The following is an 18,186-nucleotide window of genomic DNA, read 5'->3' on the forward strand; positions in this document are numbered from 1 at the left end:
GGACAGCCATTCTGCTGCGCGTCCAGAACTAATTCCCAGAGATATTTGCATGAGATGCGGCTTTGCGTGGCATTGAGTGAACTACATGCTGTGGGCCAGCGATTTAAAGTCATTGCCCTTTAAAAGCAGCCCGTGAAGGGAAGGGGAAACAATCTATTCTTTCCAGAGCCCAGCTGTACAAACCAGGAGGACTGCACAGGCTGATGTGTTCAACGTACTTCCTGCTCGCGCTCAAAAGCCAGTCCGCTGGTGGATAACAGGACCTAGCCCAACGAGGAACTGGGTCAGGCTAGTTTGGGCTCTTAGTATTTGTCAGAAATGTTAACGTTTTTAAGTAAACCCCATGCCAATGACTACAGAATCAAGGTGTCAGTGAGAGTTGGCATAGGACACTCCTTTCCTTGAAGCTGAAGTACACCAAATGTAAATACTTGATGTAAAAGTACACACATGAAGTCAGAACAGGACACACAATTCAGCATATGACAGTTCAGTATTTAACTCTACAACTCTCTTGTTTTCTCACTTCCAAATCCCCCTCTTCGCTTTCTCCCCCCCACCTCTCTTCCACCCCCCCACCCCCCCCAATCTCTCCCACCAGACCGGTGGGGTAGTGGGTTGTTGTCGAGGGCGACAGGCGAGGCGAGCGACACACTCGCGCTCCGTCAACCGTCTGTCTTTAATGAGAGACACAGAAAGACCCAGGGGACAGAGACCTGACACACACACACACACACACACACACACACACACACACACACACACACACACACACACACACACACACACACACACACACACACACACACACACACACACACACACACACACACACACACACAATTAGTAAAGCTATGTGGAGAAACTGGGCTGCTCCAAGAGAAATGGGTAATTACCAAACAACTTTACCCCGTTGTTTAATACCGAAAACAATATGCAAAAGAGAGAGCGCAAGAGAAAAACAAAGAGAGAGAGAGAGAAAGCGAGAGACCGAGAGGGAGAGCAATACAGTGTGTGTGTCCTGGTCTCCCCTCTCCCTCTGGTGTTCACCTGGTTACTCATCCATTACACAGAGTATAGTACATGACGGACTGAGAGAGAGAGGTAGAGTCAGAAAGAGAGACGGAGAGAGAGAACCGCGCGGATGGTTGGGGAAGACACACACACACACACACACACACACACACACACACACACACACACACACACACACACACACACACACACACACACACACACACACACACACACACACACACACACGTTCATGCACATGCGGACACAGACATCCCCACACACACACACACACACCTCCCAATCTATGACATTAGTGTAAATGGGCAGGGTAATGAACGTGGCAGGAAGATAATTGTCATTGATGGTCATTAGATTCACCCTTCAGCGCTGACACACACACACAAACATATATGAAGACACACACTCACCACACATGCGCATACACACTCACTCTGCTGGGATCTGCAACATGGCGGGGACATAACTAAGCTGTAATTGCTGAAGTGTATCAATTAATAGGAACAGCAGCGTTCACTGACCCCTGGTCACTCCGTAGTAGTGGAGCAGAACAGTAAAACATGGGCAGTCCGCACCATTCCTAGACTACTTTGAACTCATACTCGGCTGTCGGCCCTTGTAAGTTTGACCCATGAGGTCAGGGGCTATTTGGGCCTCTTTGCTGTACTTCATTTTGGCCGTAAATGTACCGTCATATACCATTTTGACTAAATGTTAGCCATAACAAAGCCTGGAATCGTCCAACCATGTGACGCAAAACAAGGCAATCTATTTGCTCTCCTTGCCGGAAGTAGATCAGTTCTGAACTAGATCTGCACAGTTAACAAACTCTCCCCTGTCCATCTCTCACTAGGTCCCCACACTTCTCTTCTTCCAACTCCCGCAAGACTTTGCATTGAGTGAGACTTGGTGTGACACAATGACAAACTGACTGATCAAGCAAAAGGTAAAGAAACCATTTTGGATTTCTCTGTAAAGATCCTTTGGATAATTTCCAAAATATTTTGCCGTCTTTGGCAAAAACAAGCAGTACATTGACGGGCTGTATTTTCCCCATAGGATTACATTGCAGGCGTTTTATCGGATTATGGCAGCAGCATTCTCGTCCAATACTGGACCAATTTCAAAAGTTGTTGTCTGCATAAGTCCCTTGGACACAAAATGATTGGAAAAGAGTGTCCAGGTTGAAAAATCCTCAAGTTTCCCTTTAAAAAGGGTTTACCCAACAGCCGCAGTTATATTTTCGTTGGCATGCAAGAATGCATCCATGATTGTCTGTTTTGGAGTCTCCTGCGGAAAAGACTACAATGTAGTTCCTCTAGCGGCCTTTAGATGATTCACAGTAGAGACTAGCATTTAGTTCCTCTAGCGTCTTTTAGATGGTTCACAGTAGAGACTAGCATGTAATTCCTCTAACAACATGCATGGTTCACAGTAGACCCTAGCATGTAGCATCAAACAACGCACTTTTAAATGGCTAAACAACCATATGTAATTCTAGTCCACTCGTGACCAGACATACTGTCTGCCCGTACGATTGTTTCTCGAAACCCGGTACCCCGGGCGCTGTGCGGATACCACCACAGACAGAGTGTCGAGTGCCAAGCCTGAGTGGCGGTAGCGGTGGTCTGAGGCCGAATAGGGTCCCCTAGTGGGCCAAAGTGGTGCGGTTGGGGGCCAACGGTCCCGCTCCTCTGGGCCGAGGCCAAAACGGGTCCCCTAGTCGGACTAAGTGGTGCAGTTGGTGGCCCCCGGTATGGAGGTCTTCCTGAGGCTCCAGACCAGCGGGACCACTTGGCGTCTGAGGCCGGCGCAGAAAGACATTTGATACTGGCTTGGGGTGCGGCCGAATGATGGTCGCCCCTCTCCATGATCACACCACATGTGTATGAAGGACTGGGTGTTAAACCACTCGCATACCACCTGATTCCGGGGCGCATTTCCTGATTTTTCTTTCTTTCCTTTTTTTTTTTTTACTACTAGTATAGAATATACTTGGCCGCATAGTGAGTAGCATACGACATGTGCCTTTAGTTACGCATGAACCCAGTAGCTACACCAGCATAGGCATCCCTGAGACACAACGATACATATATATACATATATCAATAAATAAAAAAGGCAAAGAACCAGTTCTTACGTCAATGAAGTGTCCGGTCATGCCACAGCGATGGCACTTCTTGTGCCAGTAGGCCTTGTCGCTGCACGCCTCGTACATGTGGCCGGGCATGCCGCAGTTGTTGCAGTGTCTGTTGGGACAGCAGTTTATCAGGTGGCCCGGGGTGCCACACAGCAAGCAGCTCAGCACCTTCTGCGCGCGCGCGCACACACACACACACACACACACACACACACACACACACACACACACACACACACACACACACACACACACACACACACACACACACACACACACACACACACACACAAAAGAAGGTCAGTGGGGGGGATTTCATAGGTCATTGGCATGCTCCGTTACCCCCTTTTTACACCAAAAACTGTGTCCAACCAGGGATATTGAACACGGCCCTCAACCATTCTGCCCTTTCTTTCAAACCAGAGCCGGGACATAGAGCTGCATGGTCCGGGGCGGGGCCACCCTTCCTGTCCCGGGTCAGTATTCTAACCTGTAAGGGGTCAAGCACTGCCCACGGTCCACTTGTTGGTGGAGCAGCACCATCCCCCCCCCACCCAACCCCACCCTCAGTTTAAAATGTAATGCACCAGTCTGCCGGTGCACACACTGAGTGCTGTGTTTTCCAATCAAACGGCAGATGTCGTTGTCAACGAGGGGCCCATTTGCATGAAGTCAAACATACACCCAGCTCTTTTTTTAATCCCACCCCCCTTTCTACACGCTGCGAGACGGCACGTGCAAACACGTCCCATCATGCTTTGTGCCATCACGACCAATCCAACCTGAGCAGCGCACGTTGCCCTGGTAGTGGGGGGCTTACCGAGGGCGAGGGGCAGGTCATGGAGAGATGCCCGGGCTTGTTGCAGTTCCTACAGGTGACGCTTTTGTCACTATAGTATCGGTTCGAGCTCCGTCTGGCCAGGGGCCTGACAAACCTGCTCTTGTCCTGGTTATAGATCCGGGTCTGGAAGACAATGCACAGATGACATGAGTGGGTTCTCACCGTTATCTGGACCTACACGTTAAGCGTGGACTTGTCTGCTTTAAAGAATGTGTTAGCATTCCGTCAATTACTGGCTATTCAAAGTAATTGAAAATATAATTATTCAAATACTATAATCACTTTCAAACAAATATTTGTATTCTTTTTGTGTAATATGCCTCATAAGTACTACTTCAGGTACAAAAATTACGATTGTGTAAAAACAAAGTAAAGTGTTGTTAATAACAAACACAAAAACAATTATGATAAATAATAACCATGATAAAAACAATAAAGTGTCCGAAAGGTTTCTCAAAATGTGGTAAATCTAGTATAATATATGATAATTAATAGTACACATCTAGAGATCATTTATATTACATAACTTAATTAAAACAGATTAAGGTTTTGTCCATAGATTACGAATAAAGCAGAATGCTTGTCTAATCCTATTGAAGCCTTCAAGACGTTGAACTGCATACATACCGCCATGTCTTTACTGGACACCAACCAGTTGCCATTTTCAGCTTCATCACCGTCTGAAGGGAGAAACAGAGAGACAAACCACTCAATCTACTGGTCTCACAGTTAACCATGGACACATTCACACGGCTTACAAAACAAACGTAATGTCCCACGATGAGAGACGAAACTCAAACAGCTTTCTTTATATCCTGAGACAACGCAAGTCTGGAATAACATTAACGCAGTTAAAATATATATAATACAAATATAATAAAAGATCTAAACAAATAAATCCAATTCAAGAATAAATAAACAGACATGTGCAAAGACAATTATGGGTTTAAGAATAATATGACATAGCATATAATCCTATCAGGTATTGTTTTGTACACAACAACAGGAAACGGATCCCTTAAGAGACAATCTACAGCTTCCTTTGGGAATGAGACGACACACACACACACACACACACACACACACACACACACACGTGCAGACGGCAAACGGTAACAGTGGCAGGGCAGAACATCTGTGTGAGCACGGCGCTAACTGCGCCCTGAGGGAGCCGGCGTGTTCTCTACAGGCCCACGGAACTGTAACTGACATCCTCCAAACACACACACGCACACACACACACACACACACACGCTGGTGACAAGCGTGCACATTCGCACGTACATACACACGCACACAATTTGAAACATAAGAGTGGGAGAAGAAAAACACACAAAATGAGTTTTGGTGTGAGGTGCTTGTGTGCGCACACAGACCCAAACACACACAGACACACATACACACACACACACACACACACACAAACATGAGCGGCAATGTTTGCAGTAAATATTATGATCTCATACTCATACCTAAAGACACGCAGGTTCAGAAGCAACCTACAGCCACCAACTAATGTATACACACACAGACCCCCCCCATGCGTCGACCCCTACGATTAGTCTTTAGCCTTTATACAAACACACAGACTTGAGCCAATATCAAATATTACCCCCTCCCTCCCACCCACCTCCCCCCGTTCCTCCACCTCCCTCCGTGCGGCTCAGCTCTGCCTCTCCTTTTGTCTCCCTGCACCTCGCTCCTCTCCCGCTCCTCTGGTGTGGAGGAGTGGCGGGTGGGGTACACCTCTCCTCCCTGTCAAACTAATTAAAACCCACTGCTGTTTGAACTGCTTGGCTACGCCGCGACCTTCACCCCCTGCACACACCAGCCCCGGCGCACGGCATTGTCCTTTTTATCCCGGCTCGCCATGCCCTTTAACGTGGCATGTTGTGGCTAAATGGAGCCATTAGGCACATTGTGATACACCAAAGGACGGACGTAGCATTGCGTGTGAAAAGTAAATGTGTGGACCGTGTTATGATTAAAAACCAAAGGATCCCACAAATGATTGTCCCCTGAAATGTGCCCATGCTAGCTTGGATGGGATGCTGCTTGTCAATGGTAAAGAAAAATGTAAGAAGAAAAACGTATATAATTGATGAAAGGATTCTTAGTAAGATCTATGAAATTGCAATTACACAAAAAAAACAACAGTCAGAGAGAACAACGTTATGACCAGAAGGGTTAATCCAGGATTCTCTTACTGCAGACATCCCTAATAAAACAGCCAATAGCACACTTTGATTCTCGTCTCGTGGCCAACAGGAGGTTGAGGAAGACTCGTCACAGGCCATGGTAACTGTGTCTAAATTCAGTGTGTTCTTAAACAACAAAGAAAGACTATGGCACCAAAGGTGAGAGCCTATCAGCAGTTGGTAGGGATACACACCCTGATCTGCTGAAATGAAGACACAAGGGTTACCTCCCTAGCACGATGACTAGAAAATGTACCAGCCAAACGATAAGATCAATACGATCCTACTGACGTGTAAGAGTTGGATCAGGGTGTGTGTGTGTGTGTGTGTGTGTGTGTGTGTGTGTGTGTGTGTGTGTGTGTGTGTGTGTGTGTGTGTGTGTGTGTGTGTGTGTGTGTGTGTGTGTGTGTTTAGGCGTTGGTGACTCGACAAAAGTCCACCCATTGCGCCTCCCGGAGGGCCCCCCAAAGAAAGAGCAGGAAGCTTTCCCTTAATCTGAGGGCCCCCCCCATCTCTCTCACAAAACAGGGTGAAGCTCTTTGTCACCGCCCAGGAATCAAACACACGTACGGGGTGTGGGGGAGAATGAATTGGTGAAGAGGAAGAGGAGTAGAGCAGTGGAGAAAATGGCTGCTGTCCATTTTTTGGGGGCGAGAAATATGCAAATGAATCAGGCCATGTTGTAAACCCAGGCAGCACAGACGTCCAGACCTGGAGTTATGGCGGTGGCGGTGAGGTGGACCCCGTCAGCCTTCACCCACAGCAGGGACAAGCAGCTCTGGTTACTGAAGGGTTCAGGTCCAAGTGGACGGGGACACTCAACGTTTTGGTGGACATTTCATGGTCCATTTTACAAGAAGGAACTACACATTGGTAATGTAAGGGCGATGAAGGATTTTGCGCTGGTTCTATTAAACCACGTTTTCTTATATTTATATATTGATTTTATGGAACACAGGACATTTTCATCATGGGGGGGGGGGGGGGGGGGGAGAAATTCAGCGCAGATGCTACCTGTCTGTCTCATAGGTATCCTAATTAACAGAACGGAGGGAGGGGTTCATCAGAGGCGACAGTAAAGGGGGGGGGGGAAGAGAGAGAGAGAGAGAGAGAGAGAGAGAGAGAGAGAGAGAGAGACAGAGACAGAGACAGAGACAGAGACAGAGACAGAGAGAGAGAGAGAGAGAGAGAGACTCCGCTGTACGTCTGTCCCCACTCCGGGTGAGAACAGAACGGAAGTGTACGTGTGGCTAATGAACCATGAACACCCGGCTCTCCTGGGGTGCCTGACACACACACACACACACACACACACACACACACACACACACACACACACACACACACACACCATCAAAACAACACACATTCCACATGCACAGTAACTGGGACCCCCAGGGACGTGGGCAAGACTAGGTGGTGGAAGACTGATAAAGCCAAGGAGGAGACGGAGCACACACACTGTACAGTGTGTGAGTGTGTTTTGATTGGCAGATGTTAGCCTCCCCCGGTGTGGCGACATCAAAGCCTCGGTGTAGCCCACCTTGCGTCTCTCTCTCTCTCTCACTACTTAAACAGGCCTCCCCAGCCAGCCTGCCCATTCTACCAAGCTGCAGACTGGGCCCATTAGTACACCAACACAGGCAGACACACACACACACACACACACACACACACAGACAATAGGATATAGCAAAAAAGGTCCCGGCCCCCCCAAATGGTGGCAATGTTTGATACTGAAGGGACAGGGTCGGATTAGCAACACTATACATGACAATGACCTGGGTGGGAAGGCTGTGTGTGTGTGTGTGTGTGTGTGTGTGTGTGTGTGTGTGTGTGTGTGTGTGTGTGTGTGTGTGTGTGTGTGTGTGTGTGTGTGTGTGTGTGTGTGTGTGTGTGTGTGTGTGTGTGTGTGTGTGTGTTCCTTTCTGACATCACCCTTGCCCTACCGCATGGGACTTTGCAAGGTTAAATACACCGAAAGGCATATTCAGAGAGACACACACACACACACACACACACGTGTAGCCACAAGTGCGCACAATCACACACACTAACGTAACGGCATGCCACACACAAACATACACACACCTTTTCTTTCTCTGCTTTCCTTCGCTTTGTGGGGAACAACAGTATGGTCAACTGGTAAATGAGAACAGAAAAATGAGCAAGCAGGGGGGATAGACCAGGCGAACGGCAGGGGGAGGGCCGGGGCCGGACTCGGAGAAAGGGAGGGAGGATCACGGTGTGTGGCTGTGAATTGACCGAGGAGAACACTGGTCTCATAATGCTAGAGAAGCGGTTTAGAGAGACCACCAAACACATTGTAAGCCGTGTTCGCCAAGCGGCCATGTTGCTTCTTCACAGGAGCCGGCTGGGGAAAGGGACTTTAGCAAATCCCAGCCGGCTACTGTGAGGAACAAATATGGCCGCTAATTGAATAAGGCCTACTACTGGTGGCAGGCACGGACATCAGCTGTACCAGGGTAGGACACCATTAAGACTTTAGAGACATGAAGTAGAGACTGTGTGCGTGCGTGTGCGTGCGTGCGTGCGCGTGCGTGCGTGCGTGTGTGCTTGTGTGCGTGTGCGCGCGTGAAACAATCAGTGCAAGTGTGTTAGTAAATGTTTGCCATGCAGAGAATGGATCGATCACAATTATGGATTAAAGCAGCAGATCTCATTTGACTTCATTTCATGCCCTTTCTTTGCTCACCGTAACTGATCTCTCTGTTAGAGAGAAAGAGAGCGAGAGAGAGACAAATGTAGGGTTTCTGGGACACATTCCAGATTCAAAGAAATAAACAGAAATGAGGTCATGTACTGCTAACTTCTTTCTTTCAGGAATGCAGACATTATAAAATACAATCACACTTAGCCTGTAAATGAACACACTAGGAACCCTAGGCACGGTTTAATAGCGGAAGCTGAAAGATCAATGAATAACGTGATGCACATGTATCAACACACCTAGCAAGAAGCCACGCATTTGGCATCGTCTCAAGTCAAGCCATCTCCCCTTTCACCCGTGGTTTGTTGGGAGGGCCACTGGACTCCGACCACTCCACCGCCTCCACACGTGTGATTCGAGGAGCTCTCCCTGATTACCCATCACCTTGACACGCCAACCCCCGCCCCAACCAGACCCTCCCCTCAACGTGTTGGCATCAAGGGCAGGGCAGGTGGCCAGACCCGTCAGTCACCGTCGCCGCGTGGCAACACCGCATACACCAATTACCACACAGCGGGGGCGCGGCCTGAGAACCGCACGGCAACCACATGGTCCAATCAGGACGGACAACAACCGGGACAACGAGAGGCCAAGTAGTGGCCGGGTGTGTGTGCGTGCGTGTGCGCGTGTGTGTGTGTGTGACATTTCGTTTGTTTGTGTGTGTGAATGTGTGACCATCATTTTTGTTTGCCTTGGAGTTTGTGTGAAGGGGTTATGAAAACTGCTGATATCTAACCAGCAGAACATCATTGGTATTCTACAATGGGCCCCATTACTTTACCATCCACTATTTGATGCTGCTCATACAGGTTAAGTCGAGTTGTTTTGCCAAAAGATTGAGATTTGTGCTGAAATGGTTGATTATTCAAACAAAAGAAGGGGTATAACTTAGCATACACTGAAAATGTATAGATTATGGTTTGTAATTGGTTTTGCTCAAGATAAAATACTGGAACAACAGTTGATTCCGAAATGCAAATATGTGGTTGCTTTTCTCGGTTTCAGATCATAAATTGTGACGTTCGCGTGCCATTATTTTTTATGGTAAATATAAAATATAGATAGTTAATTGCAGGTATACTACGATTTTAAAAAAAAGTAGTGCAAAAGGGCTTTTACTTTAATTCAAACAGTCCGAAACACACACACACACACACACACACAAACACACTTGTTTCTTGGATTCTGCTGAGGGTAACAGTGACACAGGAGGCAAATACATTTTAATAAAACCACTGAGTTGCAACCTCAATTTCATTTTGATGAATTTCCTCCTGCGGGGGGGGGGGGGGGGGCACATGCAGGGGGGAGAGAAGGCTGGGGGGCATGTACAAAATCACAATCATGAAAATTATTTTCTATTTTCGATACTAGAGAGACAGAGCGAAAGTGAGAAAAATAAAAAGAGAGAGAGCGAGAGAGGGAAAATAAACTGAAATTGTTAATCAGAGCAATTTTCTTCTAAGGGATCTTTGGCCTCGTTAATTAAGCTTCATTCACCGGGCCCTGTTCCCCAAATACAAAATGTGTCATTAAGTGGAATTTGCCATAATGCTTTTTTATCTGCTGGCGCTTCGCTGTGCATGCATGCATGTGCATGTGTGTGTGCGTCTGTGTGTGTGTCTGTGTGTCGGTGTGTCTGTGAAATGGGTGAAAGGACAGCTAATAGCTGTGGGGTTCCACAACTGCATGTACACACAAAAACAAGCACGCTCGCATCCACACACACACACACACCAGCACAAAAGGATGTGTGAGCTTTTGCACGAGAGGACCCACTTGAAGTCGCACAAGAAAGACCAAATAGAAACCTGAAATAATCCTGGTCACCGCTGACCTAAATGCCTGAGCATGCAGGCAAAACCCGCAAACACACACACACACACACACACACACACACACACACAGAGAGAGAGATGGTGAAGCATAGAAATGCGCCACTGCCAATCCTCAAATCCAGAGCCTTTGGAGTAATGTAATAACAGCACACAAAAGTTTTAATTTAGATTTCCTCTCAACCCTTTCTACCACTACCTACCGCATTCCCACATGCAAAAGAGCGCGCACACACACACACACACACACACACACACACACACACGATAGCCCTAGATGGGCTAAGTACAGTGGTGAAAAGGAGAATGATTGAAGAGCAGTATCTCTGGGTCTCTACAGGCCTGGCAAAAACAATACAATTATTGGTGTTTAATTGGAGCAGGTCCTTTGTGGGACGAGGACCGCCAGAGAGCCATGGCGGATTAGAGACGGGATGCCTTGTATGGCTCCTTTATCACGCCGTTCAAATGGCGTTTGGATCAAATGCACTTATCCCTGCTTCCCATGTCGTCAAAGTTTCGGTACTGGTTGGTTTCAGGAGGACTTGGGCGGTCTGGAGCCAACCAGCGTCTCACCGTGAGGAAGAGACAGTGGAAGCTTTGCTTAGACAAAGGACAGGAAATGACAAGGTGTTGGCAGGAAGTAGGGCCTGACTTACTCACTGTCACGAAAACGGGTGTGGCCTGAAATACCCCAAAGAGAGCAGAGAACTCAAAAGGAGCCATGCTTTTGGCAAAGAGAGAAATCATGTGATGGGGTAAGAGACACATGTTATCAAGGCCATGTCCCAGAGTTACTTATATTTTAAATAATATATATTATAACATACGTTAAAGAATACAATGAGAGAAGACAGAGAGCATGGCCTTCTGATTGATCAGATCTGGATCATTCCATCAGAGAGTAAAGGTGAGTCAACACAGCCCTGAATAAACATGGAAGTGTGTGTGTGTCTGTTTGGGGGAGGGGAGGGTGGTCTTGAGGGAGAGAAGGAAAGATACGAGGTAGGGGAAGAGACGGGAAGAAGAGGAAGACAGGGAGAGAGAGGGGAGGAGGAGAGACAGATGGTGGAGGTTCTGCCTGGCTGGATGGGGCAAGACGGAAGAGGGTGTGCAGCTTTGTGTGTGTGTTTTCTCTGTGTGTGTGTGTTTTCTCTGTGTGTGTGTTTTCTCTCTCTGTGTGTGTGTGTGTGTGTGTGTGTGTGTGTGTGTGTGTGTGTGTGTGTGTGTGTGTGTGTGTGTGTGTGTGTGTGTGTGTGTGTGTGTCCCAGGCGGGGAGGGGGGGGGGGGGGGTTAAACACCAAGGTTTGCCCTCTCTTCTCTAAGGAACACAAGACACAGCTCATCCCTAAAAGTTCCCACAATCGCTCCATCTTCCTCACACACGGCCTCACTCTCCACACAGTTACCTTACTTCCGTGCCACCATTGCCAATCCTCTCACTAAAAACATCTTGATAGTTCAACAGTAAAACCTTGCAGCAACCCTGCAGCAAAACAAACTGTAGCTTAACATAATCGGATCCACCTATATATGATTGGCAGATAAAGCCAGTTAGGTGAAGAGTGCACTGTAGATAGAGCTGAACTAAAAGGTTCTGTCAAAAAAGGTGTTTGTGTTGTGGGGAAAACACACAGCAAAAGCAAAATGGCAGGAGGGAGAGCGAGAGAGACTTATTTACTGTCGTTTAATTTGCCCCCTCCTGCCGCCCACCCCTGGCTCTTCCTGACAGGTAATAACAAGCAGGCGCCTTCCTGACAAGCCCATTTGAATTTCGATGGAATAATGTGACTACGGCTGCGTTCCTCCTTGGCATTTTTCTCAGACCGTGCAACTGTGCATTCCCTGAACCCCTCTGCCGTACGTTGGTGTGCACTACAGACCACGCGCCCTCACCAACGACGCAAGCACTGCCCAAAGTGCTCATCCGCTATCGTCCAGATTCTCTGCTCACCAACGATACCTCCCCTCCTGCGTCTCCACACAACCTCTCCCATCTTCTCCCCTCCTCACCCCCCTCCCTCCCAACCCCTACTGCTCCCGTAGTGTCTACTGTTCTACATCATGTTCCCCTATGTGCCTCTTCCTTTGAAACTGCCTTGACCCCACCTTTTCCCTTTGACCAGCTCTCTCTCCCCCTCTCCCTATCTCTCTCTCTCCCTCTCAGAGAAATCCCATTCCTCGCGGGGGCAGGCTAAATTGAATTGCCTTGTTTATATGAACAGGGCTGCTGCATTAATGTATCTGGAGAGTTGATGCCTAATGCCTCCGCGCTAATACCCCTGGACCCTGACACACAGCCCCTTTACAGAGCTCATAAAGGAGAGGGGAGAATGGGGGGAAAGGGGGACCAGAAATTAAAAAGGGCTCGAGCTAAAGACGACAAGCAGGCGTGTGTTTTGTTAAGCGTGCCAGAGAGACAAAGAGAGAGGAAGGGAGGGAGGAGGAGAGGGACAAAGGGTGGAGAAGAGAGGTGGGAAATCCATTAGCGCACCTTAGTGAGCTATCCCAGTGCAGGTTTAATATCCTACAATAACACATCTTCTGGCACCGGCGAACAAACACACATACACACACACGCATGCTAAACAACGCACTCAAACACACACACACACACCTCAAGTGCGCCACCTTTACCCTTTAGTTGGTCAGATCAAAAGGGAGGGGCGAGAGCCAGGTTTTTTCTTTTTGATTAGCGGATAATGTTGAATAAATATCCAGAGATTTGGATGAGGGAGTTGGTCATGCTTTTTGACCTGCAAACAGCCTCCATTTTCTTCCCAGCGTCCCCCAGCTTTCATTCTTTCTCTGGCCCCGGTGTGGAGCTACAAAGGGGCCGTGCGCCACAGCGAGCAGACACAGAGAGCCAGAGACACTCGACTCCCGATTGCTATCGATCAGCCTGCGGTCTGAGGACACGAGACTCACACTCAAAAGGAACGCCCGAGACAGCAGAACCCATGTCCGCATGCACATGCACACATTTGATTTAGATTAAGGTTGATTACTTTGCTTCTCTAAAGTGACACTGAACACAAACAATAGTTCAATTTGAGCACACCTTTAAGGATTTTTTTCTCAACCACATCGGTGAAAGTATATATGTTCTTGAAAGATTTTGATATAGGTTAAACAGATAAGTTACATAGGTATAGGAATTCTGAATAATAAAATACCAAAAAACTGAAACAAGAAAATACTGGTGTAAGCACAATGAATATACAATGTTATAAATAGAATGCACAACTCTGGCAAAAACAAAACAGTGTAATCTCAGAGGCAGAGACAGTGACAACTGGTGCATAGTTTGTTTAGTGAAGCTTAGTTAATTTGTTTTTAATTTGTCGTTCTTATTTCATTAGATAAGTGTTGTTTTTTTTCTATTGGGCATAGACAGAATGTTACGGCTATATTCGACGAGAACACTGTTGCTGTAGAGGAAGCAACACACGATATAATATCGGTCAAACACACATCGCATATAGTGTTAAATTTAGAATTTAACTTAAGACTTTTTTTTACATATCTACATTAATTCAGTTTGTGCGAAGAGGCTAGTTAACATTTGAACCACGCAAAGCACCTATTGTGAACTATATTTCCCAAGAGCATTTAACAGAAAATAACAGAAAAAAACTCATGAACTGAAGGTTACCAACTGGTTATAATAATAACTTAATAGAACATAATAACATAGCATTATTCACTGAATATATATATTATTTTACCATCATTTTTTAACACTTGTTAAATTATGCAATGGATGTTTAGCCTGCCAGTTTCACCCATGATTTTAAGTAGATTAAATGCACTTCATAAATTATACAAGAACGTTATTCTGAGGGGAGTGTGTAACCCCCCCTCCCCCTCCTCCTGCACTTTTGGTAAATAAAATAACCGATAAAAATGTGAAACTATCCTCATCTACACCTTTACGTCTTCCTCTCACTCGCACATGTACGCATGTATAAACGAAGCTACGCTCCCATTAAGGGTGTGATGAACTCTGCATGCTGTCAAGAAACCTGCGCTGAAATATCAATGACTGAACTCCCCCAACGGCACGTCAACTATCTCTATCCCTCTGATTTTATCCTCAATAATTAATTTGCACTCCCAATGCCGAATCCAGGCTTATCGGTCTTATGTCGCAGGAATCTCGGCGTTCCATTTAACCGTAATCCTCTGGATGAAGGCCAGCCCAAAAGGTACACTAATGCACTCGCACGTACGCATTGTCACGCACACCCTTGTGCTAAAATGCCCACACCCGAAGAACACTACAGGAGCTCGAGACAACACAATGTTGCAGAAATAAGCACACATACACACCGAGCCATCGTTCCCGGGAAGGGATTCCCGAAAAAAATCCTTAAAACTATAACCACATGAAAAGATGCTTCAGCAACGTTGCTGGTCTAAGCAAAACAGAGAAAACACAGCATAGTGGATGGCTGATTTACAGTGTTGATGGAAATGTTAATATTTTGACATTCGAGTGACTTGGGTTATCCATATATTATGATATTGTGAAAATATTCTAATTTCCTGGTCTTAAAAGCCTCCATTATGGTGGGTGATCCAATTTTCTTTGACCAATTACCGGATTAATCTAACCGATTCAAATAAGTAATGAATGCATCGAACTGCAGCAGCGTGGCCGCCTCCCCAATACCGCTCATCCTCACCCAAATTCATCCTCAGAGCCACTGATGTAAACCAACAAATAAATATGATGACCATAAAGAAAGACGTGTGGTGAGTGATGTAAATATTGTTGCCTAATAGGGGACCGTCAACTGTGGATCTCCACCAAACCACTTTTGGGTTTTTGCACCACCGCATAGAGGACGGCCCAGGCGAGCCTATAGCAGGAGGCCTGGCCCCGCAACACTGGCATGGCAACAGCCACGTAACCATGGCCCACTCCTGGTGGATGGAGGGTGGGCGGGGGTGTGGGGCGGAGTGGAGAGGTGGAGCTCGGAAAAAACATTGAGCGGGGAGACGGGGAGCCGGCACAGGAGGAAGGCTGATGGATTCTGGGAATCAGCCCCTTCATTAGCCCGCTTTAGGAATCAGCATGAGATGGAGACGCAACATCTGAATTTATTTTTCTCCAAAATGTTCGATACGCCAAAGCATTAATGTGCTGTGTTTAACCACCTGAAGAGGGTAGAACTCAAATAGTTTGGCTGGGAGGATTTTAATTTGAAATTGGATAAAAAAAAAAAAGTGTTTCAAAATAGAAAACTGTATTGGCCGTACATTGAGTAATTCAGTCTGGCCTTTAGCAAGCTCAGTGTTCTTCTCCATCCGACCAACACTGCACACAAGCCTATATGGAGGACTATTGAGCTCTGTTCCATATCAAAAGAGTATAGGCTTATTTTTATTACTTTAAGGAAATCACCTCTGTAATACATTTGATATTTTCTATATTGTAATGCATTGAAGAGAATTGAGAAGGCAACGGGAAGAGGATCTCAAAACTTATGTTTTGAAGTGAAAACTCAAGTATAACCAGTACTACGACACCACGTTTAGTGGGACCGAAGTAGTCAGACATACAAACAAAAGTGAGCGAGCAAGGTACAAGACAGAAAGCGAGATTGATCGAAGGGATGCCAGCCAGCCAGGCGACAGCTGTAGCCCAGCTGGACGGTGTCCGACGAGGTCCTTAATTAAGAGACATGGGCAGAAAACTTGGAATGGTCACATGCACGCGGCGAGGACTCTCTGGAGTGCAAAGCAGGCCCAGTTATCTGTGTGCTGCGTGTGGTTTGGGCTGCTGCTCCCTTTGGGACCTTCTGAAACAGTTGCCCTGCTATTATTAGGCCCCGACCTCTTTGCATAAGGGGGGCTACTTGCATCCATCCTCGTTGTGTGTGTGCATGTGTGTTCCTGTAATGTGTAGGTGTGTACTATGCGTAGGTGTTTTGCATGATGGCCTCTGTGCTCAGACTGATAACCATCCTTGTGACTTGCGGTAACTGTAGCAGCAGCACTGCTGGCTGAAACAGCAAACCGCAGAGAGAGAGAGAGAGAGAGAGAGAGAGAGAGAGAGAGAGAGAGAGAGAGAGAGAGAGAGTAAAAAGACAGAAAGACGCAAACAACCAGAGAAAGACGGCACGGGGAAAAGGGGAGAAAAGGAAGGAGAGGGAGAAAGGGAGGTGGTGTCGATTTTGTGGATCCATGACTGCCTTTCCCCACCTCCCTCTCCCCATTGTTCCTCATCCCCAAAACATATTAATATTAATATGGGCGCCGACCGACCCCGCCCGCCATCGCCTCCCCAAGCTCCGCTCCCTCATCCCTAAAAAATATCACCACCCTAGGCTACCAGTTAATAAAGCCCTCTCCGTTCCCCCCACCCTCACACCGCCACCAACTCCTCCTCCCCAAAAAAAAAGAAAAGACAATAAGAGAAAGTTCTGGGGCCAAATAAAAGGCCAGAAATGAATACGGTCCCGCGGGACGTCCCTCTCCGCCACTGTCACCCTCACAATAATTTGATTTCCTATTAAGTGATTGCTTAATTATAATTACTGGTAATTGTAATTGACTTTTTTTCTCCCCACTCGCAGTCCCATTGCCCCCGCCCCTCCCGACTCTTTCCCCTCCTTCCTTCCACTTCTGTTGCCAAACAGTGGCGGTGGAAGAACCAGAGGAGCCGGACTCAAAGACAGAGTCACGAAGGAAAAAACGGGATACATCTCCGACAAACATTACTAGTATACGTCCAACGGTCAGTTGAAGACGCTATAACTAGGTCCCTTATCCAGACGTTTGATTACAGGATACATGAGATACGTGGAGGTTTTAGGGCATGGTGAATTGGTTTAATCAAGCCAGAGGATATGAGAGTCTCTTTCCCCCTGTAGCTTCGGGGCATGAGGTCGGCTACAGGTCTCCTCGGACCAGATACTTCCTGGTCTTTATGGGATATCCCGGTTAAATAAAGGTTAAAGAAGAGCCCAGTGATTGCTCTGCACGCGCACACACACACACACACTACACACACAACCTAACTACACACATACATACACATATTAAAGTACAGTAGGGACGGCTCGGTCTCCGGTTTATTACACTTTCCTTCAGGCTACAGTTACTGCATAAAAGGCGTGTGTGTGTGTGTGTGTGTGTGTGTGTGTGTGTGTGTGTGTGTGTGTGTGTGTGTGTGTGTGTGTGTGTGTGTGTGTGTGTGTGTGTGTGTGTGTGTGTGTGTGTGTGTGTGTGTGTGTGTGTGTGTGCATGCGCGCGTGAGTACAAGGAAGGATAGGTGTGGGGGTTTGCGTTGTCAAACACAATTGTAACAAAAAAAACCTTTTGCTATGAAACTATTCTTCTGCTCAGAACCAAAGGATAACGGTGGGCTGCTAGGCCTCCTCATCTTCCACTCAAAG

The 18,186-nt window shown here is 47.0% G+C and overlaps 1 protein-coding gene across 1 annotated transcript in view; it reads right to left on the reverse strand.

Moving 5' to 3' along the window:
* zcchc7 (zinc finger, CCHC domain containing 7) overlaps window positions 1-18,186 on the reverse strand; it is a 45,218-nt gene that overhangs the window by 20,168 nt on the left and 6,864 nt on the right. Inside the window, exons 4-6 of the mRNA XM_060047028.1 lie at window positions 4,644-4,696; window positions 3,996-4,139; window positions 3,176-3,346 (exon numbers count right to left, since the gene is read on the reverse strand). Coding sequence (XP_059903011.1) covers window positions 3,176-3,346; window positions 3,996-4,139; window positions 4,644-4,696 — 368 coding nt within the window. The remainder of the gene's footprint in view (window positions 1-3,175; window positions 3,347-3,995; window positions 4,140-4,643; window positions 4,697-18,186) is intronic.

The sequence above is a fragment of the Gadus macrocephalus genome, chromosome 3 (genome assembly GCF_031168955.1).
Source record: "Gadus macrocephalus chromosome 3, ASM3116895v1".
In the NCBI taxonomy this organism is placed as follows: Eukaryota; Metazoa; Chordata; class Actinopteri; order Gadiformes; family Gadidae; genus Gadus; species Gadus macrocephalus.